Genomic DNA, 27642 nt, shown 5'->3' on the forward strand with positions numbered 1-27642 from the left:
ATAATTCTATTATACTGTTATTTAATATGTGAATTGTATTACTTTATATAAAATATGGTTTAAAGAAAGTTTTGAGGCTGGGCGTGGTAGTGCATGCTTTTAATCCCAGCACTTGGGAGGCTGAGGTAGGCAGATCTCTGTGAGTTCCAGGCCAACCAGGGCTATACATGGTGAGGCTCTGTCTCAAAAAACAAAAAATTAAAAAAAAAAATTTCAGACTTTTAACTAGATAAAAGTTTATGCACGCATCCTCAAATCTGAAAAACTGAAATCTGACACACAGCACTTCAGATAAAGGATCAACCCAAGTTCTATTTTCCTCCTTGCCTATCTGTTTACATGTAAAATGTGGCCATTTAAAGAGAAAATAAAGGTAGAGTAAAACAGTTAACTGTTTTTAATCCTATTCACTGCAGTCAAACTGAAAGAAACTTTGATCAATAGAGCTTGGTGTCTGAATCAAGAGCTTGTTAAGTAAATTCTTTGTTTAGTCAACCAGTCTTTTTAAAAAAATATTTTATGTGTATGAATGTATTGCTTGCATGTATGTAAGTGCACTTGTGTCATGCAATGCCTGCAGACATCAGAAAAGGGCATTGGATCCCCTGGAACTGAAGTTATGGACAGTTGTTAGCTGCTATGTGGGTGCTGGGAATTGAATCTGGGTCTTCTGCAAGAGCATCCAGTGCTCTTAACTGCTGAGCCATCTCTCCAGTCCCTCAATCAGCCTATTTCAAAGTTACTAGTTACAACGCAAAGGATAAAGGAGAAAACACCACAAACAGAAGAGAACTTTTAAATGCACGAAGTCAGAGGTTAAAAATACCTAGAGTTTCATCACTCTTCAAAACTAGCATGCCTAGTTTGTTTTGTTGAGACAGGGTCTCACTATGTAACCTAGGCTGGGCTCAGATTCTAACCCTCCTGCCTCAGTTTCCTAAGAGTTGGGATTATGGATGTATACTACCACATCTGGCTCAATTGTTCCTTTTTAAAGATGGTGATAAAAATTTTCTTCAGTAAGAACCCAGAAATAACTGACAGCTCATAATTTTAAAGTTTAATAATGAAAATGTCTGATTTGTTCTCATAAGCAGTAGACAATAAACCTTAACACAAAAGAAATTCTCAAAGACATAAGCAGACTATCTCTGAAGTCATCTGATTTTCTGTAATTCACAAAACAGACTGAAAACTCATCAGACGAGTGAAAGAAGTAGTGATTTCCTAATCTGGACAAGAATTATTTTCAAAATCCAAATTAAGTCAATGTAATGATGTTGATGATTTGCTAACTACTGCTAATGTGCAAACCATAAAGCCTGACATTGCTATTGTGAGGGGGAAAAGACATAGTCTATGTAATCCAGGCTTCAGACTCACTATGTAGACAAGGCAGGCCTTCAACTCCTCATCCACCTACCTATACCTCAAGTGCTAGGATTATATGAACATGCCACCATGCCCCACTGACTTAAAAAAAAAAAAATTAGGGGCTGGAGAGATGGCTCAGCAGTTAAGAGTACTGACTGTTCTTGCAGAGGATCCAGGTTTGATTCCCAGCACCCACATGGTGGCTGACCACCATCCACAAATCCAATTCTAGCAATCCAGTACCTTCTTCTAACCTCCACAGGCATTGAATGACATGGGTGCATTTACACACATGTAGGCAGTACACTCATACACATGAAATAAAAATATTTCTTAAATATATTTATTCATTTATCAGTGATTAGCTTGTATGCATAGAAACACACCATGTGTGTGCAATGCCTGTAGGGGCCAGAAGAGGGCATCAGATCCCCTGGAACTTGAGTTAGATAGTTGTGATAGTTGTTAGCTAACTTACTGGTACTGGGAACCAAACATGTCCTCTGTAAGAACAGCCACTGCTCACCCCTGAGCCATCTCTCTGGCCCCTGTGCTGACTTTTTTTTAGGGGGGGGGCTCTTTTTGAGACAGGGTCTCCCTGTAGCCCCAGCTGGCCTGGAACTTGCTATGTAGACCAGGCTGGCCTCAAACTCACAAGAGAGCTGCCTACCTCTGTCTCCTGAGATTAAAGGCATATGCCCAGTCCAGTGCTGACTTTTTGAAAATTAAAATTATTGCATTTTGAAAAGACTTAAGTTCAGAAGATAAAATCCCTAATGACAATAATGTAAGACCCCATGTTAAGTTCTAAGCTTATGTTATCTATCCAACTGGACAGGTATGACTAAAATTTCTAAAATTCCTTCACAGTGGAAATATTCAACTTGATGAAACCCAAAAGACTGAAATTTCACTTAGGTCAAAATTCAGGAAGTGTTATATTAACAACATTCAATATAATCAGATAAAATGGCATAAGTCACCTTAAAACATGGTCAACAGATTTGTATTTACAGAATCTCCTTGAATATATAACAAGTAACGATGCAGTGAAGACATTTTACAGTATTTATTAAGATAACAAATTTATAAATTGAAAGACTCAGAGGCACATAGTTTAAAAGGCCAATACCATGGGAATAATGAAGTCAACACAGAAGATATGAACAATTACAACCGATACAAGATTTTTAAAAGCCACATTTCCCCCAATGAATATGTCATAGGAATCATCCTTCAAAATTACCATGATAAAAAGTTATTTCCTTCAAAGAAAAATAATTCTTTCCACCTACCGAGCCTAGAAAATCCTATTTACAATGAACTGTCATGTATTTATTTCATAAGTGTTACGGCCTGCTCTGTTCTGCCATTAGAAGTATTGAAAAGTTTATAGCTATTGTATTTACAAATGCACATAATATTTAAATTTTCTCTTCATTGAGAACAACTGAATATACACGTAATCAAATCACAATACAAATGCTTTAGTGTTGAAAACACATCTTGTGGGTTCAGGTGCATGGGAAGAGGTGTACTGAGAAGTATGCTGTTTCTGAAGGATAGCTAGGCCAATAAGTCTGAGAAAACTCAAGGTAGTCACAAAACAGGTCTTTGTTGATGAAGATTTAATTTATTTCTGTTTTAACTGGACACACTGGGCTTCTTCAGTCAACTTTCACCACACTGTATATTTTGGTAACAAACCAAAAGCATGCAAAGAAGCCAATTGTTCCTAGAACAGAAAAAAATAAAATAAAAAATAAATAAACCTCCTTCAAAGGAAATTCACTGAGCGACAGATGCAAAGTGACCGGTTCCTTTAACAAAGAACAAAACCTTTAAACTCTTACAGGTCAGGAAATAACAGAGATTCATGTTTTGTTTTTTGTCTTTTTGAGACCTGGAACTCACTATGTAGACCAGACTGGGCTTGAACTCACAGATATCTGCCTGCCTCTGCCTCCTCCTCTGCCTCCTGAGTGCTGGGACTAAAGGCATGTGTCACCATGCCCGGCTTCCACGGGCTTTTTTGAAGACTATAAAACCACTTAAAATTAAGTCCCTATGAAAATGGATAAACATTTTAATATGTTAAGGTTATCTAAGCTTTCTATAACACACATTTCCTTATTATGTATAAAGGACTGAATTAAAAATTAAAAGTATGCCACACTTTCCTATTTAAGAACATTTGGGGGCTGGAGAGATGGCTCAGTGGTTAAGAACACTGACTGTTCTTGCAGAAGACCCGGGTTCGAATCCCAGCACCCACATGGCAGCTAACAACTGTCCCTAACTCCAGTTGCAGGGGATCCAACAGACTCTTCTGTCCTCCCCGGGCACTGCACGACACGGGTGCACTTAGCTACATGCAGGCAATACACATATATACATAAAATAAAATAAAAAATAAGATAAAAAAATTTATTCTTATTATGTGTGTATTCATGGTGCACAGTATGCATTTGGAGGTCAGAGGACAACTTTTGGGAATCAGTTCTCTCCTTCCATCACGGGTTCTGCAAACTGAGCCCAGGTCGTTAGTCTTACACAGTAATTGCTACTATCCCTTGAGCCATCTCATTGGCTCAAACCAAAATTCTTTAAACTGTGGGCTGGGACTCCATATGGCATCCTGTAACTGAATATGGGTATGTGAAAAACCTGGCAACATTAAAAGGTTTCCAAATGTGCAATGGTCAAAACTTCAAAATCCAGCACATACTGAATCTGAACTGTTTCTGGCAGTGCTGGCTGTGCTGCACTGTGCTTCCCTGCAGCCTTGGTGCTTAACACACAGCATGCACTGTGTGCTGCACGGGCCATCACTCTACACACCACCAATGAACGCTGCCTCAACACCTCAGCTCGGATTCCAGACTAACTGCTGTGTTTTGAATGCATCAACAAAGTTTTCTTTTGTAGAAACATAACTATCTAATTAGTGGAAATAAAGACAATATTTTCTATCATTGCTTAGCTGTCAGTATCAAATGAGTGTATCTTTGGGGCATATTTTGTTAGACAAACAGGCACACTTACCTTATTAGTATGAAATTTGCTTCAATCTTTAATAAACAGTTAAATCATAGGTAAACCAAGGAATTACTTTAAAATAAATTTCTTTATGGCTTTCAGTAAATGTTTGTGCTCTTATTTTATATACCTATATACATGGGGGCATATCTCATGTAGAAAAAGGTTATCAAATGGAAAAAGTTTAGGAGGCCTTACTTTAAACTATATTTAAATTAAGTAAACAAAAATTCAGAGACTTTGTTCTATAAAAGAATATATATATTAAATAGTGGAATTCCCTAATACGTGTAAGAAATAAATTGAGGCATGGGAGTAACCCTGGGAAATGTCCGATAGGGGTAAGACACATACAGGACACACATATGGCCCCCATGGGAGGCTTCTATTTAATCCCAACTAGTTTTTATCGTTGTTTTAAACGTAATTCCCAGAAAAGGTATTACAGATCCTCTAAAATCAGCAGACCACAAGTGGGACACAACTTGGTAAGTTACATATGTTACTATGTCCCTCCTCACACTGGATAGACACTGAAGAAGGGCTAGGTAAAGGCTGTATGTTGGTGGCGAGGGCACAAGATCATCTTTTGGGTCATCAAAAGGCTTGGGAAGAGGTTTGGGTTATTTCACAAACTTAATGGTGAAAACAAAAATACTTCATCACCACCCTGACATGCCGTGGGGCACAGTATACATACAGAAGCGGCATCTTTCCTTAGGGTATGGGGTGGTTATTTTTATTTTGTACAATGGACTGACTTAAGTAAAATACTGTCAGTTTGGAGTTCTGACATAGCTCACTTGGGAAAACAAAGTCTTTGGAGTGCTCCCCACTTGCTTAAACAGAACCTGTTTCCAGAAAGCAAAGTACACGAGAAGTTATTAGTCTTGTTATTTAATTCAACTCACATGGCTCTAGAATTCAAATTACAAAATTAGCTTAATTAGTGCAAAAAGGACACTTTTTATTTTTTTGAGACAGGGTCTCAAGCTCCGGCTGGTCTTGAAACAGTGGCAATCCTTCTGCCTCAGTCTCCCAAGTAAGTACTGAGATTATAGGCATAAGCCCCCACAGCTGGCTTAAAATATGACACTTTAATGGCCAAGAACAAGAAAATTTAGGTAATTATTAAGCTATGGATATACACCCATGGATCACAGAGAGTGAGGCACAAAAACATTTCTGGTTTCATAGGCCATTGCTGCCTTACAGACCATTTAGTCAGAGTTATGGTTTAAGGGGCTGGAGAGATGGCTCAGCAGTTAAGAGTACTGGCTGCTTTTGCAGAAGACCTGGATTCAGTTCCCACCACCCACATGGTGGTTAACAACCGCTCCTAACTGCAGTTCCAGTGGATGTGATACCCTCCTCTGGCCTCTGTAGTCATGGGCACACTTGTAAAAATAAATTTTTTTAAAAAAGAGAATTATGGAGCCCAGTATGTTGGCGCACACCTTTAATCCCAGCACTTGGGAGGCAGAGGCAGGCAGATCTCTGTGAGTTCCAAGCCAGCCTGGTCTACATAGCAAGTTCCAGGCTAGCTGGGGTTACAGACAGATCCTATTTCAAAAGGACAAAAAAAATAAGAGAGAAATGGTTTGAGGTCTAAGTCTATCATATAGCACATAAAGATATACATCCAAGCCCATCCTGATTCATGATCTTGCTTCTTTTTGCATCTTTGTTTCACTGACTTACAACTCACAAGTGGAAACACCACAAGCTTAGTTGGGTTGAGGGTTAAATACAGCAGCAGTGGAGAGCAGAAACTTTCATGGGTTTCACAAAGGGAAAAGAAATATTGAGACACTTTCTAAAACTTCCTAACTAGGAATAATCATTCCACTTCTTACCTGTAAAAAGAAAGAAGATCAAAACCATTATCATGGTATAACCGAAGTAGAGAATTGTACTTGCTGTTCCTGTGATCTGCAGTTTTGAAAAGAAGTAGTGGATTGCATATATCAAGAAATATACTGCAGTGAAGCCACTGGTGAGGAAGGAACGCCACTGCCAATGATAATCCTAGAGAAAAAAGGAAAACGCAAACAATGAGAATCTTTCTGATGACTGGACAATGCATAGCTGATAAAGGTACAAAGCACTCAGTGAAAGCCCCAATCTCATTTCTGCCATCACTCCAGTTGCTGGGTCTGACTGAACTTTGCATATTTCCCACTTCATTAAAGGTGCCAAGAGGCACCCTTTATCTGTCATGCAGCTACTTAAAAATTGGGCTTAAAAATCAGTTTATGAACATTAAAGAATTAGACTATAAAGCTATCATTCCAAAAAACATATGGCTCAAAATTAATATTAATTTTATTAAAGTCCAGTCAACTCTACAACAGAAAGATTATTCTATTAAACCCTGGTTGAAATTCATTTCCAGTTAGAACACACGTAATTTATACAAGGTAGGTGGCTAAACTGCTCTTCCTGTCTTTACACAGTGGTTTATAGTTCAGCAGAAGATCTTTTAAAAAACAATGCCTTAAGGGCTCTCCTACAATTAGGGAATATGAGAAAAAAATAGTGTATTTTAAAAAGCAAACTAAGGGGGCTGGAGAGATGGCTCAGTGGTTAAGGACAGTTGTTGTTCTTGCAGAAGATCTGGGTTCGAATCCCAGCACACACGGCAGCTAACAACAATCTGTAACTCCAGTCCCAGGAGATCCAACAGCCTCTTCTGACCTCCGCGGGCATTGCATGACACGCGTGCCCTTACCTACATGCAGGCAATACACACATATACATAAAATAAAAATAATAAATAAAAATTAAAAAAAAAATCAAACTAAGAGCTGAGCATGCCTATAATCCCAGCACATGGGAGGCTGAAGCAGACAGATTGATGAATGCTTGAAGACAGCCTGAGCTACATAGTGAGTTCCAGGTCAGCCGGAGCTAAAGAATGAGACTTTGTTTCAAAAAAACCCATAAACAAACAAAATAAGTAAAATAAGACTAGAACAAATTCATCAACGTTTCAGAGTATAAGAGCTACAAAGCAAAATCAGGCAAGGGTGAAAGCATGCACATGCATGTGGTGCTGATAACTGAGTTCAGGGCTTTGCACATACTAGGTAAGCACTCTGTCACTGAGCTACATCCCAAACCCAGTTGTGTTTTTATACACCAATAATAAATAAACTCAAAGAGGACAAAAAAATGCTTGGGAGTAATTTTTATCAAGGAGATGACACACATGCTAAAAAGCATAACACAACAACGAAAGAAATGACAGATGACCTAAATAAATGCAGAATGTATAATGTAAACGCATAATGGAAAATGTAACAATTAAGATGACAATATTCTCTACAGTGGTCTAGATCAATGTAAACCCTATGGAAGTTTTAAGGATCCAGGGGCTGGAGTGATAGCTCAGCTGGTAAAGTGCTTGCTGCACAAGCAGAAGACCTGTATTCCAGTCCCCAGAGCTCACTGGCTGGCTAGTCTTGCTGAACTGGTGAATTCCAGGTTCAGAGAGACCTTGCCTCAAAACCTAAGGTGGTAGTACATGCCTTTAATCCCAGCACTTGGGAAGCAGAGGCAAACAGATCTCTGTGGGTTCAAGGCCAGCCTGGTCTATGTAGTGAGTTCCAGGCCAGTTGGGTTACAGGGAGACCCTGTCTCAAAAAGATCCCTCCCCCAAAATAATATAGGAAGACACCAGAGGCTGACAAGCACACACATGTGTATGTGTACCTGCAAACAGACATGCATTCAGACAAACATGTGCATGCAGAAAACCAAACTCAAAGATCTTTTGCAGAGATAGAAAAGCTGGTTCTCAGTTTTCATATGGAATTACAATGATCCCTGAGTGGCAAAATCATCCTGATTTTACACAAAGATGGAGGACTGCCCTTCTTTATTTCAAAGCTTACAAATGAAAGCTATGGTACAACAGTGTGGCCTAAGGACAGTCTACAGGAGATGGAAACAGGATGGAAAAACCCAGAAATGAACGTATACATCCATGGGCAACTGATTTTCAGTAAGGTAGCCATGGCTAGATCATTCAAGGAAGAAAGGAGGGTTTCTTCAACAAATATTTCTGAAACAAATGGATATTCACACGCAAATGAATTGAACTAGACTCCTAACCCAATCCATAAACAATAATCAACTCAAAATGATCAATGACCTAAATATGTATGGCCAAGACAAAAAAACAGAAGAAAACACAGAAGGAAATCTCTTTACCTTGAATTTGGCAAAAAATTCATGATGACAGCAAAAGCAATAGCACCAGAAGAAAAACATGAGTTAAGTTAACCTGAAAGACTGAAGCGAGAAGGACAGCCCACACAATGGAAAAGGACATTCAAAAGTCACTTATCTGACACAGGTTTAGTGTTCAGAGTACAGAAAGAATTCTCATGACCACAAAAAGACATCTGGACAAATTTAAAATGGGCAAAGGACTAGAACAGACATTTGTCCACAGACAGACCAAACACCCTCAGAAAAGCTGCTCAATTCAGTAGTCCCTGGAATGTGCACATGAAAATGGGATGCCACTGTGTGCTCACTACACAGATGCAGCAGCCAAACAAACAGAAAACAAGTGCTGACAAGGGTTAGAGAAAGGGGGAACTCTACACACACTGAGAAATGCGATACTACCACAGGACAAAGCAATCCTATTCCTGGCATATACCCAAGAAAATTGAAGACATGTTTAAATACTTGTTTGGGGGTGTTGATAACAGCATTATTCACCATAGCTAAAAGGTGGAAAAAGAGTCACCTCGCATGCCTATTAATGGATACAGGTACACACAGATATACAATGGGATATTATTTAATCATAAAAGGAATAAACTACTAAAATATGCTACACTAGGATCTTTTTTTTTTTTTTTTTTTTTTTTTTTTTTTTTTTTGGTCTTTTTGAGACAGGATCTCCCTGTAGCCCCAGCTGTCCTGGAACTCACTATGTAGACCAAGGTGGCCTTGAACTCACAGAGATCCGCCTGCCTCTGCCTCCCAAGTGCTGGGACTACAGGTGTGTGCCACCACACCCGGCTTTACACTAGGATCTTTAAAAAACATTTCCTACACTTTTACTATTTTTTAAATTTTTACGTGCGCGCGCGCGTGTGTGTGTGTGTGTGTGTGTGTGTGTGAGTTAACAGTGTATACGTAGACATCAGAGGACAACTCTATGGAGCTGTTTCCTTCCATCTATCCACATGTTCCAGAAATGGAACTCATGTCTGATCTCCCTGCCGGAAAACCTGGATTTTCAGAAAAGTCTCATTATCTAGTAGCCCAGGCTGGCACTGAACTTTTGACCCCTTCCTGTCTTAACTTCCAAGTCCTGAGATTATAGACATGTGCCACCATGCTCAGCTTAGGTCAGGGGAAGAGAGAAATGGAGAATAACTGGTTATATGGGGTATTCTGTACATAGGGAGAAAGAAAATATTTTAGAATTGGACAAGAGGTATTGGTTGCAAAACCTTGCAAATGTATCATGTGCCAGTCAATTATTCACTTTAAAATAGATAATTTAATGTTATATGAATTTAACCCCCACCCAAATTACTTAGTTTAGCAGATTTTATCTGTATAGAAAGTCTAAAAGCATCTAACAATATGCCAGATGTGTATAATTTCTGGCCCTTGGGCTGGGTATGGCCAAGGACAGCTATAAGTGTGGCCTTCCACAAAATGGTAAACCTACTGAAAATAACATGAGATGGGGATGGGGGCAGGGAGGGGAACTGAACTTCCAGGTTCTTAAGCATGACTTTTGCAGATGATGACATCATGTCTCAGTGTCAAAAGGCTGTACAGGCCCGAACCTGTAACAATCAATTCTAGCTATGACATCACTTTGATATTATCATAAATTAGAACTCATCAATGTAATTTACAATGTAATCATTGAAACTTTTATCATGAACTTTCCCATTCTAACTACTTATTTTTACTAAATATTTACAATCCAGAAATATTACAAGAATATTCAATTCAAGTCAGATGGCTATAAAACTCAATAGTGAAAATTTAGTACAATGTGCTAGTTAGTCTCAGGAGATCAACATTCTAATGATAAACTCTAAATACAGTGAACAGGAACATGATTTTAATTCAATCCTTTAAAACAACCTTCTTTTGATTTGCTAAATACAGGTCATTTTCTCTGACAATAAACATGTCTGTAAAGAAATTATCTCAATAGTATTAAAGTCACATTGTGAACTTTGCTATACATACCTCTGCACACAGGTGGAAATAGCAAAGAAGTATAGTTGCTTCAGAACATGTGATGACCAAAATGATAAAAACCAGAAACAGGAAGCCAAACATGTAATACATCTGATGTGACCTAGAACCAAACATTTGAGGATACAACTATATAAATATTTTCTGTTTGACACAATAAATGGCATACTCTTCTTTTTTTTTTTAACTGAAAAGGTTTTCTTTTTCTTTCAACAAATCAAACAACTTGCATAGGTCTGATGACAGAGAGGGATGAGTCAAGGAAGGACATGGCAACATCACAGGATTTTTTCTTCCTGTTCAGGTAGAACCTGAAACCACTATTCAGGAAAATGTGGTTAGTCTATTTATTTGCTAGTAAGCCAGAAATATTTGATTAAAAACATGATGGAAATACATAGTCAAGCTAGAAAAAAGCTACACTGATAACACTGAGTTTTGAAACATGAAAAAACCAGTAGAATTTGGAAAATTACTATAACAACCGGGAAGGAGAGGTTTCTACACATTAAAAAAGCTCAAATTTCGTTGTAACTTCATGCTCCCTCAGCCCTTGGCACTTCTGAGATACTGTCCACATGACTGAGAGTGACACAATATTCTACCCTGCTCACATGCACTGCAACACAGTGGTTCAAAATCACTATCAAGAATTCCATGTAACAGCTGGGCGTGGTGGTGCATGCCTTTAATCCCAGCACCTGGGAGGCAGAGGCAGGCAGATCTCTGTGAGTTCAAGGTCAGCCTGGTCTACATAGTGAGTCCTAGGCCAGCTGGGGCTACAGGGAGACCCTGTCTCAAAAAGACCAAAAAAAGAGAAAAAAAGAAAAAAGAAAAATAAAAAAGAATTCCATGGAACAAGAACCTCAAGTCATGCAGATCAATCCCTGTTCCCACTTCCTCCTATAGTGCTCAGCTGCTTCTTTCCTTAGCAGTACAATTATTTAATGCTGTTTTGGGAGATTGAGGATGACTTTCTGTCACATGATAGCTCATATAACCACTCAACCTCCAAAGCCTGCAAAGTCTCTATAAAATAAGGACAGTTATCTACCTTTCAGAATGCTAAAAATTTTGTAATAACAGTTAAACAAGAGTAAGAAATATATGACTTCAATTAATGTTAGCTATTATCACTATTATACTTTTTCCTACAGAAAAGATAACAATCTTCTGGCTCCTGATTTGTTGTTGTTTAAGCCACAAACAGTAACTCACAAAACCAAACACCCCCTCTACATGCAATGGCAGTAAGAATTAGAAGACTGTACTCAGCTTACCAAATGCTATTTAGAATGAAGAAAAGCTGTATGAAAATGCAGCCAAAGGGCAGAATGCCGCCCATGATGATGCCAGGCAAGGGCTTTGTGTAGAATGACTGCTCGGGAATCTGACGTGGAATCTGATTGGTTCGAACTGGGTGTTCAATAGCCTTCGGTGAAAGAAGAAAGGATTCAAAATTATGTACCTTAAGTTTCTTTGCACAAAAGAAAAAAATTTGGCAAAAAATTTGCTGCCTTCTCAGCTTCCATGCTGATACCACTGGCACCAAAAATCTACTCAAATCATCAAATTGAAATTTGTAATTAGATGCAATGAATCAGATATTATCAGGTAGAGTATCAGGTGAAGATTTTTTAGTAGTTACCTACTGACTGATGGCTTTAGACAAAGTAAGAAATACACAGCATACAATAATAATAATGTTAATAATAAGGTAAACTTTGGGTTTTCATTTTAATTATATGTTAGGAATTGATTCTGAAATTTCAATTTTTTTTTTAACTGAGCTTTTTAAATTTCATACATTTCCCATTCAAATCCAGACCCTCTCCCCGATCCATGCCTCCCCCTATTCCCCCACTGAATCCTATGCACTCTGCCATGCATACTGAGTCCTATTCATTCAGGTATTTGTACCCAAATCTCCTTCAGTGTAAATGCATCCACTGGAGTCTAGTCAGCCCATCCAGTGGTTGTATGTAAGTTACACTCTCCCTCACCCAGCAGCAACCAATCTCAAATAGTCAATCTAGTGCTGGCCCGCCACCTATTTCTCACCTCCTCTTTGGGCCCTTGTTTAATTGAGCTGACATGGGTCCTGTGCTCAACACCACTACTGCCACAGGCTCACATGAGCAAGCCTCAAGTGGCCTGGAAGCCTCCACCTCCCTGTGTTCATGAACCAGCCCTGGCTCTTACAATCTTTCTACCTCTTTAAAATTTTTATGTTTGGAGGTAAGCAAAAACATTTCCCACATCAGGCTTTATGACCATGAAGTGCTGGTCATGTTCTCATTTAGTCTTGTAGCATGCCATACGTAAGTATAAAAATACCTGGAACTTGGAACACAGATGTATACAGGGAAAGGCGACAGATGTGGAAATTCATTTTCTGGCTAAAAGTTTAAAACACCCTCCCATAGTTTTTGTGATGATAAACTGTAATTTAACATATGACATTTTCTGCTGGATATAGTAGTACATACCTATAATCATAGTTCCTTGAGAGACTGAAGCAGGAGGACTGCCAAGTTCAAGGCTAATTAACCTAGTGAACACTTATATAAAAATCAAACAAAAAAGGGCTGGCAAAGCAGCTCAGTAGCAGAGTGCTTATATAGCTTGAGGTCCTGGGTTCAATCCGTAGCACTGCTGACAAAAAAACATAAAACCTGATGCCAGGTGTGATGGCACATGCTTGGTTGAAGCAGGTTCTCATGTAGCCCATGCTAGCCTTGGATATGCTATGTAGGAAGGCTTATCCTGAATGACTGATCTCCTGCCTCCACTTCTCTACTGCTGGGATTACAGGCATGTACCAGCATAGTTTTGCAAATTCAAGTACTTACTTAGTCTATATAATTAAACAATGTCAAGAAATAGAAAAACCCTTCCACAGCCTGGCATGACCGGGGCCATGGAGACCACACAGCCATGACAGCCTCCGCCAGGTCTCCCTCATAAACCACATCATGCTGTTTTTGTTGTTGTTGTTGTTGTTGTTCTGGTGTTGGGGATGGAACCCAAGGCCTCACATGCATGGTAGGCAAGTGCTCTACCAATGAACTATACCTTGGCTACATCCTTGGCTCCTACCAAGTTATTTCTTTTAACCTTGTACTTGATATTCTGGGGGGGAAAGTAAGGCTGGTCAAGCAGGGAGTAAGAGAAAGACTAATGAGGAGTTCTTATTTCCCACTAGCCTGAGGGTGGAGGGTAAAGGACTGGAGGGAGGATAAAGGAAAAGAGAAAACAGGAGATGACTGAGCTTTGACTACAATATTACTTGAGGCAAGCATCAGCAGTCAAGCACACTAAGTTTATTTCAAAGCCACCTACCAAAGTGCTGCTTTGACTTTGCTGTCACTCTTTGCATAGCTTCACTCCCTAACCCCCATTCTTTCAGTACTGCATACTATCCACACTTACTGCTTAGGAAAACAATGCACATTGCATTAGGGTAAAAAAGGCATGGTGGTACATGCATTTTATCTTAGCACTTGGGAGGTAGAAGTAGGTAAATCTCGGTGAGTTCAACATCAGCCTGGTCTACATGGTAAGTTCCAGGTAAGCCAGTGCTACATAGTGAGACCCTGTTTCAAAAAAACCAAACAAAAAGCAAACAAAAAAGGTAATAACATATTTAACATCAACAATCCAAAGTTTTCATTAGATATATCTGCATTTCTTTCCCAGTCAATCTATATTAGTTTCCATTTACTTAAAAAAGTTCTAAAATCTAAGTTTACACTTATAACTTCTCTGCCCCATTCCTAATAAACCTATATCTCACAGGGTAAGTTTATATCTTTAAATAAATTTTTATTTATTCTTTTTATGTGTATGAATGTATTGTCTGCATGTGTGTAAGTGCACCTGCGTCGTGCAGTATACAAGATCAGAAGAGGGTGTCAGATGGTTGTTAGCCGCCACGTGGTGTGCAGAGAACCAAACCTGGGTTCTCTGTAAGAGCAGTCAGTGCTCTTAACCACTGAGCCGTATCTCCAGTTCCTGTAGGTTTATATCTATTAGACAATTTCACGACCTCTTTCAAGACAGAGTAAGCTAATTTCCTCACCTGAAATTCATTTAAATAAGTTAGCAACTATAAACTTACATTCTTCTTAAAGCCAAAGTATGCACCAATAAATGTCAAAGGCACAGATATGCAGAACCAAAGGGCCAAGATGGCAACCAGGGTACCAAAAGGAATGGCTGCGGAAGAGCCTTCTCCCCAGAGGATCAGATTCATTATGAAGAAGTCAGCAAACACAATCCTGAAAGACAACCAGAGCCAGAAATAAAATGGAGTAGGAGCAATAACATATGATCCATGTTGTAACTTTAATGGTTCAGGATATATTACATACAAAGAAGGCAGAACTGCCAAGTTACAGGGAATATGAATTTAAAACTTCACCACAAACTGTAAAATTGCAGAACCAATTTGAACTCCAATCAGTAGCTTATGGAAGGTTTCATATTTTCATCATAGAACTGTTGTAACTTGCGTTTCCTAGGGACAACCACACAGAGCACCTGGCACTTGCTGGCTCTGGTTTTACTTGCTCTGAGTTGTGGCTGAGTCTTCTGCTCACTCTTCATTTGGGTCACATGTCTTTTGCAAAGTTGATGTGAATTACACACACACACACACACACACACACACACACACACACACACACACACACACACACTCCAGTAACAAATTTCCTGCTAAATATCTTGTTTTCCCTTGTGCTTTTTCTGAACTTCAATACCTGAATGTGTGTGGCTACACTTTCATTTAGGCTTTCTGAGTGTATCTTTTAAAACAAGGTTGTCAATTACAAAATATATACCTTACACTTTTTCCCCCTGCACTGGGGAACTAAAGCAGGTCTCTGCATATGGTAACATGTGCTCTACCACTGAGCTCTCCTGTCCCAAAGCAGCTTTCAAACACATCAATTTCCCCTTTATCCTCTGTGTACTTCACTTAAGAGAAGAAAGTCAAGCCTTGCTTGGAGTCATGAGATATACTTCTTTACTTTTGTCTAATAGTCTTACCTATTATGTTTATATTTTAATCTGCCCAGAATTAATTTTATATGTATAAGAACAGGATTTTTTTTTTTTTTTTTTGGTTTTTTTGAGACATGGTCTCCCTGTAGCCCAAGCTGATCTGGAACTCTTGCTATGGAGACCAGGCTGGCCTTGAACTCACAGAGATCCACCTGCCACTGCCTCCTGAGTGCTGGGATTAAAGGCATGCACTACCATGCCCACCCAAAGAATAGGATTTTTATTCTTTCATATAATGAGCTGCCCAAGTATCACTTATTTAACAATTCCTCTGGCCTGTGATATCACACCTAGCATGCTTCCAGACGGAAAGGGCCTGTTTCTGTAACAAGAGGTCATGGTTAGGGGAGATTCTTCAAATCCCTTGACAATGCCCATCTTTTCATCAATAAATCAACTGTGTAGACACATGCATTTGTAGAGGTTATCTAAAGTAAAATGTAAATTTTCTGTTGCTAATAACCCTGTAAATAGCCTTCTCCACAACTCCCATTACCATTACAATATTTAGGCCATTATAGGTGGTGTTCAGATCTTGGAATACTGACTAATATCTATCTATCCATTTTGCCAAAATTTTTTGATTAAGTCTGTAAGTTTCTTTTGCTTGTTTGGTTTTGGTTTTTTGAGACAAGGTCTCCCTATATTCACAGCTGGCCCGGAATTCACTATGCAGCCAAGGCTGGCTTCAATCTCACAGAGACCTGCCTGCCTCTGCTTCCTGAATGCTGGGATTAAAGGTGTGTACCTAGCCTAGATTTATTTTATTTTTAATTATGTGTATGTGCCTGCAGAGGGCAGAAGAGAGCACTGGATCCTCTGCAGCTGGAGTTAGAGGCTATAGTGATCCACCTGATGTGGGTGCTGGGAACTGAACTGTGGAAGATCAGGAAGGACTCCACCATTGAGCCATCTCTCCAGCTCCAAATCATAAGTTTATTTGTCTCTCTTTTTTTTTAAAGGACAGGGTCCACATTTCGAGTCTGATGAAATCGGCCTGGATCTCACAGAAATCTGCCTTCCTCTGCCTCCCAAGTGGATGTTCTTTGTATACAAACCGTATCATCTACAAATAATAACAGAATCTCTACCTTTTGTGGAACGCATTTCTCTTATTTATATATTATATACTGTTACCTCACAATCTTGCTGATGACTATTTACTTGTAAGGGTGACAGAAGGAATATCAATAAGAAAAAAAATTGCTGAAAATTCACTTACCCAGGACAAAGAAATGATGTTAATAAAACATTCGTTTTCCACTTCTCACCCCCAAAGGCTAAGGAAGAAAACAAAAGTATAGATTTTTCTTTAAAGCAAATCAAATGTTCATACTCCAAGGGTGGTGTTTGTCAGGCAGCACTGGTGGTCCATTAGAAAATGATCTTCACAAATATGTTATGAGGCCCTTCATTGAATAGTTCAAATTGAATGGACAAGCTCAACATAAAAGGCTAAACCACCCAGGTCAGGTCTTATTTTGTTGCTTCAAAACAAAATAAACTCCTTAAATCCTAAGGAGCATCAACTGATGTGCCTGGATACAGAAAGAAAACACAGGATTTTTGTTTATCTCATGGTCAATTTCAGAACTTGTTCTAAATCCAGAAACTCTCAAGCTTGATGTGCAACATATTTAAATTTCCACAGGGCTTGCCAACACTGTGGTTTCTGGTAGGGTGGAACGAGCACACACAATTTTTACTTTCCTTTGCTTCTCTTTCATTTGTTTTTTTCCAATTTAAAAGAATCATATCATGAAATATGTAAGTAACAGTACTTCTCTGTTTCCATTTTAAAAGTCACTGATGAACCTCTATGAGAACGGTTTTGATTTGAAAAAAAAGTTTTAGCATCATTTACAAGGAAGTATACATACTACTTGACCTAAAGGAAAATGACAAAATTAAGTGATGGTGAATAAAATCATAAGCATTTAATATGAATTCAGTATTACTGTTATGAACTTATTAACTGTGGGTTTACTACAACTCCAAACTTCAAAATATTTTTGAAACATGAGAGATGATTCTTTTAAGCCAGGTGTCCTGTCATCGACCAACAGTCTCAAGAAGGCTGAAGCAGGATTGCTTGAGCCCAGGAAGCCAGTCTGAGCAACTATGTAGCAAGAGCAACTATGTAGCAAGACACTCCTCTCAAACAAAACAAAACAAAACAAAACAAAAGATTCTTTTATAAAATGAAGTGTTCTTCTGACAGGCCATGTGACAACACCTCTCATCCTGTTCTTACTGACAATGTGGTCCCTGATCTGCCACAGGGAGATGTGAAGGTGGAGAGGCATTAGGAGGAGGTCTGTGAGGGAAGAGAATGGATATATAGAGAGAGGTACGAATGAGCACCTTGGGTAAAGAATTGAAAAAAAGCTACCATGGCTGAAAATCAGGTTGGTGTGGTGGTGTGGCTGGCAGGGGTCTGACCGTACCTCACATACAATGAAGGGCAAAAAACAAAAACCTTTACAGTTCAGAGACCTAAAACCTACTCACACACACATATAAACAGGGCTCGACACACCCAGAGATAATCCTATCTAGCAGATTCTACCTAATATTTCTACTCCAGTCTGAGGTTTCCCCAACTCCACTGTAAGGTGATCTGGGTACCTCCTATGTTTCACCTCAAATACTCTTCCTACCAGAGGATCTCAGGGGATTACAGAAAGGCTCCAGTGCTCCTAAGCAGGGCAACATTCTTTGACTCTGCCTGGCCGTGTCCCTAAGCCACCCAAATCACCTCTGTGGCTCTGAGCTGTTGCTTACTGAATTCTCCTTCACTTCTGAAAAGCAAGACTAGAAGAGATAGCAACTAATGATACAGCAACTTCTTTTAGGGGTCCTCAAAGAGTGAGATCTTGTTTAAATAGTTTTTTGTTGCTTTTTGAGACAGGGTGTCACTATGTTGTACTGGCTGGCCTGGCACTAACAGAGATCCGTCTTGCCTCTGCCTCACAATGCAGATCAGAGTGCAGAGATCAAAGGTGTGTGCCACTATGCCTGGCCTAAATAGTTTATTCTTATAAATGTTAAACTGATACGCTGTTCAGCTCAACCTCAGAAGCTAAGGCTTAAAAGAAAAAGGAGAGAGGGGATGGTGGATAAGCAGCAGTTAAACAGCTTATGTCACTAAACATTTTTTTAAGCAGGTCTCCCTGCAGCCCCAGCTGTCCTGGAACTCACTATGTAGACCAGGTTGGCCTTGAACTCACAGAGATCTGCCTGCCTCTGCCTCCTGAGTACTGGGATTAAAGGTGTGCACCACCACGCCCGGCATCACTAAGCATTTTGAGCTGATAAACCTAAGGTCAGTCAATCATGTAACAAAGAAATGACTATGCAGGTTCTTTACCTAGAGGGACCCCTGTACCTACCCAGCACCTATCTGGCCCCACAATTCCTGATGACACCCAGTCACAATGGCTTTTACTTACACTTGTAGAATCTGGCCGCAACATAGCCAGCAGGAGTGCCCAGCAGTACCCACAAGACCACAGCACACGTCATCAATGCTCCTCGATTGGCAGGGGACAAGAATCCCAAACAAGCAAAAACTAAAAAAGTTATGAAAGGTGTAAATGTTATTACTCTGCTTCCTTTGTTGAAAATCACAGAACACTCTCATTTTTTAATACAAGAAAACAAACACAACCTCATGAAATAGAAACTATCTTATGCAGTATGCCAGATCTTACTAATGGTTAAGGTACTGTATTAATATGATCCGCCACAAAGCAAACTCTGGGAAGTTTCTGGTGGGTATCCATAAGATTCCATCTCTTTCACAATCAGTGGAAGTTGATCAGGTATGACAGTGCTTCACTTAAAATTAACATGAATTAAAACACTCCTATTCTTGTTTCATTTAAAAATAGATAGGGGGGTGGTAAAAGATTACTGTACTCTTTCTCATGAGTATTGTACTCTTTCTAGCTACAAAGTAAATCACAGCACCCTGAGATCTTTGAAAACAAAACATTGTAAGTACTTGAATGACTCAGAGAAACTCTGACCTATCCTCATTTAAGGTAGGTTTTGTTTGCTCTTCCCTATATAATCCTTCATTCCAGTGAGAATAAAAGTCCTATCTTATATTCATAGAGATCTCCATGCTTCTAATTCCAAAGCCAGTAAGAACTTGCCAAGAAGAATTTTAAGTGGGAAAGAAATCCTCATTGCTTTTCAAATGTGCATGACTAAGCACCTGAATAGCACTGGAGTCAGGACCAGCAGGAGACAAGCTGGGGTCACTGTAGGACCTGGCAGGTATTCAGCTAAGATGCATCCCAGAACTATTAGTCCCAGGCCTCAGAAAGGGACTGTCTTGTCCTTAAGCAGAAAGTTACTTTGCACAGGAAAACTGGTTTCCAAATACTTAGAAAAATTATTTTCTTCTAAATTTTCATTTAAAACTTACAGAGAGTCACAAAAGTCATAATTAGAATTTGCGTCCCAGATCCTAGAAAGACTGACAGCAGCATCCCCTTTCTTGGAGGACGGAATATATCCCCATGAACTAGTTTCCAGCCGAACTCCTCCTGGGCATCCTCCTTCAAAGAGAATAGAGTCAGTTCAGCAGATCACATCACATGGCAACAAGACAGCATTTCACGTACTGTCGAATATTCTGTTACAACAGAATTTTTAAACTTATGAATGCTAACTACTTCAGTTTTGAAGAGCAGAACTTGACCATGGAACTTTCTATGTTTTCGTGACTTGTTCCTAAAGGAATGCTATAAACTGAAGTAAACAGTTACTGAGAAACCACCTAGAACACCTAGGTTCAAGTCTCAGCACTGTCAAGGAAAAAAATAAAGAATGGAGAGATTTACAAAGACAGTATGATTCCTACGTAACTGTGGCAGTAAACTTAGCTGTAAACATGACTGCATAGAGAGCCAAAACGGTACCCATCTTTATACATATGCAGCGAATGAACAACTCTACTTGGTTGTTTGAATAGAAATATTAAACAGAATCATCTGAATTCTGACTCTCTTGCCCCAGTCTCCCCCAGCAGATGAAAATTCTATCCTTCTAACTGCACAGACCTCAAAACCTTGACTCACCTGCTCTTCATGCCTACTATGACTTTACCATCACAATATGTCCACAGTACCCACACCTCTCCCTCCTCTTGGATCAAGTCATTCTATCTTACTTGGTCCCTGTCTGGCTATACTAAAGCAACCTGTTTCTGTTTTTGTCCCATTTAGCTGATCTTCAGTACGGCAGCAAGAGGGACCATTCTAACCAACCAGGTGGACCATAAACTGGAGGTGTCATTCACTGGCCCTCTGTGGATTCTGTACTGACTAATCAGTTCCATCCCAAACATCCCCTGGATGGAGCCATCTACTTCCTTCCTTCTCAGAGACCTATAACAGCCTCCAGACTGGTCTTAGCATCTCCAATGTTCTTGTTCCAAATAATTCTCTATACAACATTCAAAGTGATTTTCCTAAACTACAAATGGCCACACTGCTGCTGTTTCAAATTCTTCAGTACCTTCTCAATGATCTTTCTACACTGCAGTTTCCCAGTCCCTTAGGATCTGGCCCTGCTCACTTCTTCAGCCTTTCCTCCTGGCAATCCCTCCAGGGTATACCTGTATCCTCCCCAAATTCCCATTTAAACCTCTATCTTTTTGGCTTTTTTTTTTTTTTTTTTTTTTTTTTAAAAACCAGGATCTCATTATGTAGCCCTGGCTGCCCTGGAGCCCACTATGCAGACCACACTGGCCTCGAACTCAGAGATTTGCCTGCCTCCACCTCCTGAGTGCCACCATGCCCAGCTAAACCTCTTCCTTTCTGAGCAGTAGACAACGCTATTGCTAGTCCATTCAATTTTTGTTCTTTAGTAAATATAAATCAACTAAAATTTAAAATGTGAAAAAATACATGTTAAGTATTAATCCTGTTCTTATAACGGTTAACTTTCTTTTTCTAAAATTTTAAATATTTTAATTATTATTTTTACTTTATGAGTTGTGTTGCCTGCAGTTATGTGAGTACACTCGTGTTGTGCAATGCTGAAAGGTCAGAAGAGAGTATCAGATCCCCTGGAAGTGGAGTTACGGGTGATTGTTAACTGTCATGTGGACTCTGGGAATCAAACCCAGATCCTCTGCAAGAGCAGCCAGTGTTCTTTACTGCTGAATCATCTCTCCAGCCCCATAATGGCCAACTTTCAAGATAACAGCAATGATCATAGTATTTCCTTTCCATTTATACAAAATACTCCCACACATTTGGGAATTAGGACTCTGTCTGGCCACTTGGATTTTGTAAAGCTTAAGTATTAAATATACATGATTGGGGCTGGAGAGGTGGCTCAGCGGTTAAGAACACTGACTGCTCTTGCAGAGGATCTGGGTTTGATTCCCAGAGTCCACATGACAGTTAACAATCACCCGTAACTCCAGTTCTAGGGGACCCAGGTTCGATTCCCAGCACCCACATGGTAGCTACAAACTGTCCTTAACTCCAGTTCCAGAGGAATCTGAAGCCCTCTTCTGACCTCCATGGCATTGCACGACACAGGTGCACTTACATATGCAGGCAATACACTCATACACCTAAAATAAAAATATTTTTAAAAATTAAAAACAAAACAAAACAAAAACAGACATGGTCTCTTAAGTGGATCAAATACACTTTCATCTGGGATTGGTTTAGTAAGAACTGACTGGGGGAGGGGTGCTAGTGTTGATTAGATTCCCAGCTTGGACATGAGCTGACATGTGCTGGGTAATAAGCACACTGATCTCTACTTTGCAAATGTCTGCTTAGCTTAGAACACAGAGGACAAGAGTACACATACCTCCTCTTTAACATGGGGTAGTGTTAAATGACTGCTTTGGATCACTTTCACTGAAAAAAGTAATTTAGAAAACTAAGTTTGCAGTACGGTGGTACAGACCTCTCTAGTCAGCACTCAAGAAGTGAGGAAGGAGGATCAACAAATTATTTTTGATAAAAAACAAAATGAAACAACAAAAGACAAACCTCCAAAACAACAACAAAAGAGTGGCTAAATGTGGTCCAAAGAGCAGGACCTCTTTCCTGGAGCAAATCTAGATACCTAGGTTCTTGTCATCTTTGCATAAATCTACCACACAAGCCAGAAAATACAAAATATATTTTCTTACTTTTCCCCCACAAAAATGGTAGCATATCATTCTTATTGATAATTGTACAATATTTCACTAAGTAGATATCCTATAATTTAGAAAAAAAATCAGTCCCCTACTAACTGTACTATTCTAAGCAATAATAAAATAACAGTAAAATCCTCTGTGTTAAGGTTAATTCTGAGAATGAAACCGAAGGGACCAACTATTTAACCTGAAACTAGGGCTAGTATTGCCAAACTGCCTTCCACAGGTTTATGGAGCACACTCAGTGCTCTTGTCTGCAGTCCAACACAGGCAGAGCAAGTGCAAAAACAACACTGCACTGTACTTTTAATCTGCATTTTTCTTCTCATGAATATTACCACTTGCATTTTTAAATTTTTTGAAAATTATTATTTGTGAACAAGTTTTGAGACAACTTTCCTTCCACTGTGGGTTCTGGGGACCAAACTTGGGTCATCAGGCTTGCATAGCAAGCACACCTACTTGGGGAGCAATCTCGAGGCCCACCGTTTGTATTTTTTTGTTGTTGTTGTTATGAGCTCACTTTTTATGTATTTTGTCCATTTACTGGTTTGTTGTTTGTTGTCTACTTTCTCAAGGATTTTTGGATTTCTTCATATATTGAGGAATTAACTGTGGTAATTGTTTAAACATCTTTCCTTGACATTTGTCTTTTTATCACTTTGCCATTGTGTTTTTGCTGTTGTTTTTGAGATAATGTCTCTCTGGATGGCCTGGAACTTGCTATGGAGACCAGATTGGCCTCAAACTCAAGAGATCTTCATGCTTCTGACTCCCATGTGTGTGCCAGCATGTCCAGCTGTATTTTGTTTTTTATTCTCATTTTTTGAGACAGTCTTATGTAGTCCAGGGTGGCCCTGAACGCTCTATGCAGCCAAGGATGATCTTATACTTCTGACTCCTTCTGCTTCTACCTACGAAGTGCTGGGTTCCAGGACTGTTCCACCACACCTGGTGGATGCAGTGCTAGAAACGAAACCCAGGTTTTGTACATGCTAGGCAAGAGCTCTACCAAATTGAACTACTTCCCCAGTCTGCTATCTTCAGTTTTGTTTTGCTTTTTAAAATTTTATTATTTTTATTTTATGTGTATGTGTGTATCGCCTGCATGTAGGTAAGTGCACCTGTGTCGTGCAATGCCCGCTTAGGTCAGAAGAGGCTGTCAGATCCCCTGGGACTGGAGTTATGGACAGCTGTTAACTGCCATGTGGGTGCTGGGATTTGAACCCGGGTCTCCTGCAAGAACAACCAGTGTTCTTAACCGCTGAGCCACCTCTCCAGCCCCATCTTCAGTTTTCAAATGGAGCCATGACAGCAATCGTTTCTTTTACAGCTTTTGTGTCTCTGTCATAAAAATCTACCCTCCTCCAACTTCCCATGTGTTCTAACATTTTATAGAGATTCACTTCCATTTAAGTCAGTACTTATTTTAATCTAAAAAATAAAGTTGAATTCTGATTTTCTTTCCAGAAGACCATCTATTCCCAACATAATCATTCACCATATAATCTGTTTTGCCCTTTTTCATACCTTTTGTTAACCCTTAGTTTAAATCTATTAAACACAGAAAATGTTTATCTGCCAACTCTTGTTTACTAATTCCCCTAAACCTCTCTTTTAGATTGGCTTCATTTACTTATATTCTGCTTAATTATTTCTATAGAAATTCCTTCAATGTAGATCTGTTTGTGGCCAAGCATTTTTGTTCATCTGAAAAAATGGTCACAACGGATCTAAATGTGAACTTCATTTTATTTATGCTACTTGGGAAATATTTTGTTATATATGGATTTTTGGTTTCTTTATCCTGGAAAATTCTTAAAATTCTTTCACAATTTTATACTCTGCAACTAACAGTTTCAGCATGTAAAATCTCTATGAGGTGTCTAAAGTATTTTCACCTACCGTAGAATCCATCTGGTTGTATCTGGCAATATCTTTATGCAGTGTCCGTAACATAATCATGGCCACCATTCCAGATAAGAAGAGAACAATGACGAGGGAGTTCATTATGCTGCAAAAGTGAGCACATCATGATTAACCTGTTGTCAAAAGATAGTTTTAGATGCTTATAATAATCCCCCCTCCCCACACACACACCAGAGCTCAAAGTTGCTGAGGCTGGCTGCAACCTTGTAATCTTCCTACCTCAGCCTTTTGAGTAATTGGGATGAGTCACTGTACCTAGCTTGATGATGATGATGATGATTTTGTGATACTAGAGGCTGGGTATACGCTGGGTCTTGCTGGGCAAGACCTCTATCACTGAGCCACATATCCATATCTCCTAGGTTTTACAATCTGTTTAGAATAAGAATGATTTTTGTGCATGGTCAACATTATTGACTAGCTACTGTTCACAAATCATTACTCTACACAGAGCAAGGCATCATCCAAGGACGGTCTTGACTCCTCAAGAAATTTACTGATGGACAAATCTACTCAGTAAATTATTGAATGTCAAAAAAATTAGTCAGTAGAGTAGGTAAGGAGATGGATGGCACATTGTATAGGCTCTAACATAAAAGTCATGCTTTGGAGAGAACAGCAGCAGTAACTCCTGAACACTCTTACAGGCTGGCCAGCAATAGCCCAAGATGCTGTCCTATCCTCTCCTTTAATCCTTTGAGTATGCCCCTGAGTTAGTGTTTTTGCTTTCTTTGGTTTTCTTTGTTTTTGTTTTTGTTTTTTTAAGACAGGGTCTCCCTATGGCCCCAGCTGGCCTGAACTCACTATGTAGACTAGGGTAGCCTCAATCTCACAAGAGATTTGCCTGTCTCTGCCTCCCACATACTGGAATTAAAGGCATGTGCCACCATGCCCAGTATGAGCTAGAATTTCTAGATTAAGAACGAACTCAGAAATAGATGACCTGCCCAGACAAACATCTCATGACTTAAAGTCAGGATCTGAACTGACGCCCAGATTAGTGACTACGCCAAGCAGGGCAGATTATGTAGAAAGCCAAAAGCAGACTAAGTTGTGCCCTCACCTAAACCACTGAATGTGGGTATGAGGCATCGACTCCAGAATGTAGTCCCATCTAGATGCCCATCGGATGTTTTTCTGTTCCTGGAGGGAAAAAGAAAACACTCTGAGCACCTACTGACAAAGTATGTTAAGAATCTGAAATACCTTTCAATAGCTCGCCCTCTTATCAATACCTGTAATTTTTAACAGCAGAACCTGAGTTAGTTGTGAGTCAGGGCATTTTAGATTTACTCAAGTCTAATGGAAATCAGATTATGAAGTATATTATATCAAAAAGCAAACCCCAGAAGCTGGACAAGAGTTCCAATACCCTCATACTTGTGTTTTAAAAGTCTTTCTTTGAATTATAGCTAGTACAAGTATATTTCCAATGACAAATTTCCAATTCTGTATTTAACTTCTTAAGAAAAGAGAATGGAGTGTGTTATTCTTTATACTGTAACTATGGGACAACTAACCAGATGATGGTTGTAACTCATGAACACTGAATATATGGTAAATGTCACTCACACTGGGTTCCTAATACCTAGAGATACATACTGTTTATTGTGCTGGCCTTGCAAAATTAAGCACTTTATGGAGACATTAAACATCACAATTATATATTAGATGGTCAAGATAGAATTTTAAAAATAGAGGTGGAATCTGTCCAAGCTTTTGATAACCATCTTTATGCCTAGGGAACTCCTCCACTGACAAAAACACTTCTTTTAATAACAAAAGAAAATCTTCCAAGGGGAAACTCTCCATTTAAATTGGTACTTTAATCCTGACTATGAAAATAGTGTTGATTCCCACATGCTTCTGACACACATCTGACATTTCCATGTCACTCTCTATGGCTATTTTCTATGGCTTGTCTTATATGTATCTCTTGGGTTAACACAAACAACTCAATTGTCTAATGTCCTGTGTACATTTTCATTTAAGCTAAGACTTAGTTTTAAGAATGAGGATGTCATCTGCTGCACTGATAGACTAGTTTAAAAATCAGCTCATTAAAAGCTTATCTATTTGGCAGGCTTAATCATTAGTATTTTTAATTAGTTCAAGTACAAATTTAAAATCAATTTCTGAGTCTACAAAAGATTAAAAAAAAAAACTCACCTCGAAACTAATAGAGTAAGTATAGGCAATTTTAATCTCCCCAGAAGCCTTGTTACTTATATCCATGGGGGGTCCAGAGCAGTCTGGTTTATCTATATGGGTGTGTTTGAAGCTGTAGGAAGGAAACATTTTGGCAAGATGATGATAAAGTTCAGTTTAAAAAATGAAGTAAAATAAAGGTCATAAATTCTATACACATTTCAGAGTATTGCTGACAAAGCAGACAGTATTCATGTCATATTTAAAAAATTGTCTCAAAATTTAGTGTGTGTGTATGTGTGTATGTGTGTGTAGGGCATGCATACCATGGCATGTGAGTGGAGACTGTAGGATCTGGGGCTTGACCTCAGGGTATCAGGTTTGTGTACAAAGCACTTTACCAGCTGAGCCATCTCACCAACTCTCACATTACATTTAATAGCACAAATATTTACTTCATATAAACAATGGCCTAATTATAGATTCAAAATTATAAGCAAATTTTGAACCACTACACTTAAAAGAACATTAAAACCCTACCCCCTGTTAAAATAGAGTCTTGCTATGTTACTGACTCATGCTGTCTTGAACTTTCGGGCTCAAGTCATCCTTTTGACTAAACCTCATGTGCTGGACTAAAGGCACATGCCACTATACCT

The 27642-nt window shown here is 39.1% G+C and overlaps 1 protein-coding gene across 1 annotated transcript in view; it reads right to left on the reverse strand.

Annotated features, from left to right (window-relative positions):
- Positions 1–2428: 2428 nt before the first annotated feature.
- Positions 2429–27642, reverse strand: part of Tm9sf2 (transmembrane 9 superfamily member 2) — a 59023-nt gene continuing 33809 nt past the window's right edge. The window contains exons 7-17 of the mRNA XM_008832724.2: positions 27005–27116; positions 25899–25978; positions 24812–24920; positions 20162–20294; positions 19179–19298; positions 16949–17006; positions 14780–14939; positions 11940–12091; positions 10651–10762; positions 6270–6441; positions 2429–3109 (exon numbers count right to left, since the gene is read on the reverse strand). Coding sequence (XP_008830946.1) covers positions 3042–3109; positions 6270–6441; positions 10651–10762; positions 11940–12091; positions 14780–14939; positions 16949–17006; positions 19179–19298; positions 20162–20294; positions 24812–24920; positions 25899–25978; positions 27005–27116 — 1276 coding nt within the window. The 3' untranslated portion in view covers positions 2429–3041. The remainder of the gene's footprint in view (positions 3110–6269; positions 6442–10650; positions 10763–11939; positions 12092–14779; positions 14940–16948; positions 17007–19178; positions 19299–20161; positions 20295–24811; positions 24921–25898; positions 25979–27004; positions 27117–27642) is intronic.

Source organism: Nannospalax galili, unplaced genomic scaffold (genome assembly GCF_000622305.1).
Source record: "Nannospalax galili isolate Female #2095 unplaced genomic scaffold, S.galili_v1.0 scaffold1316, whole genome shotgun sequence".
Lineage (NCBI taxonomy): Eukaryota > Metazoa > Chordata > Mammalia > Rodentia > Spalacidae > Nannospalax > Nannospalax galili.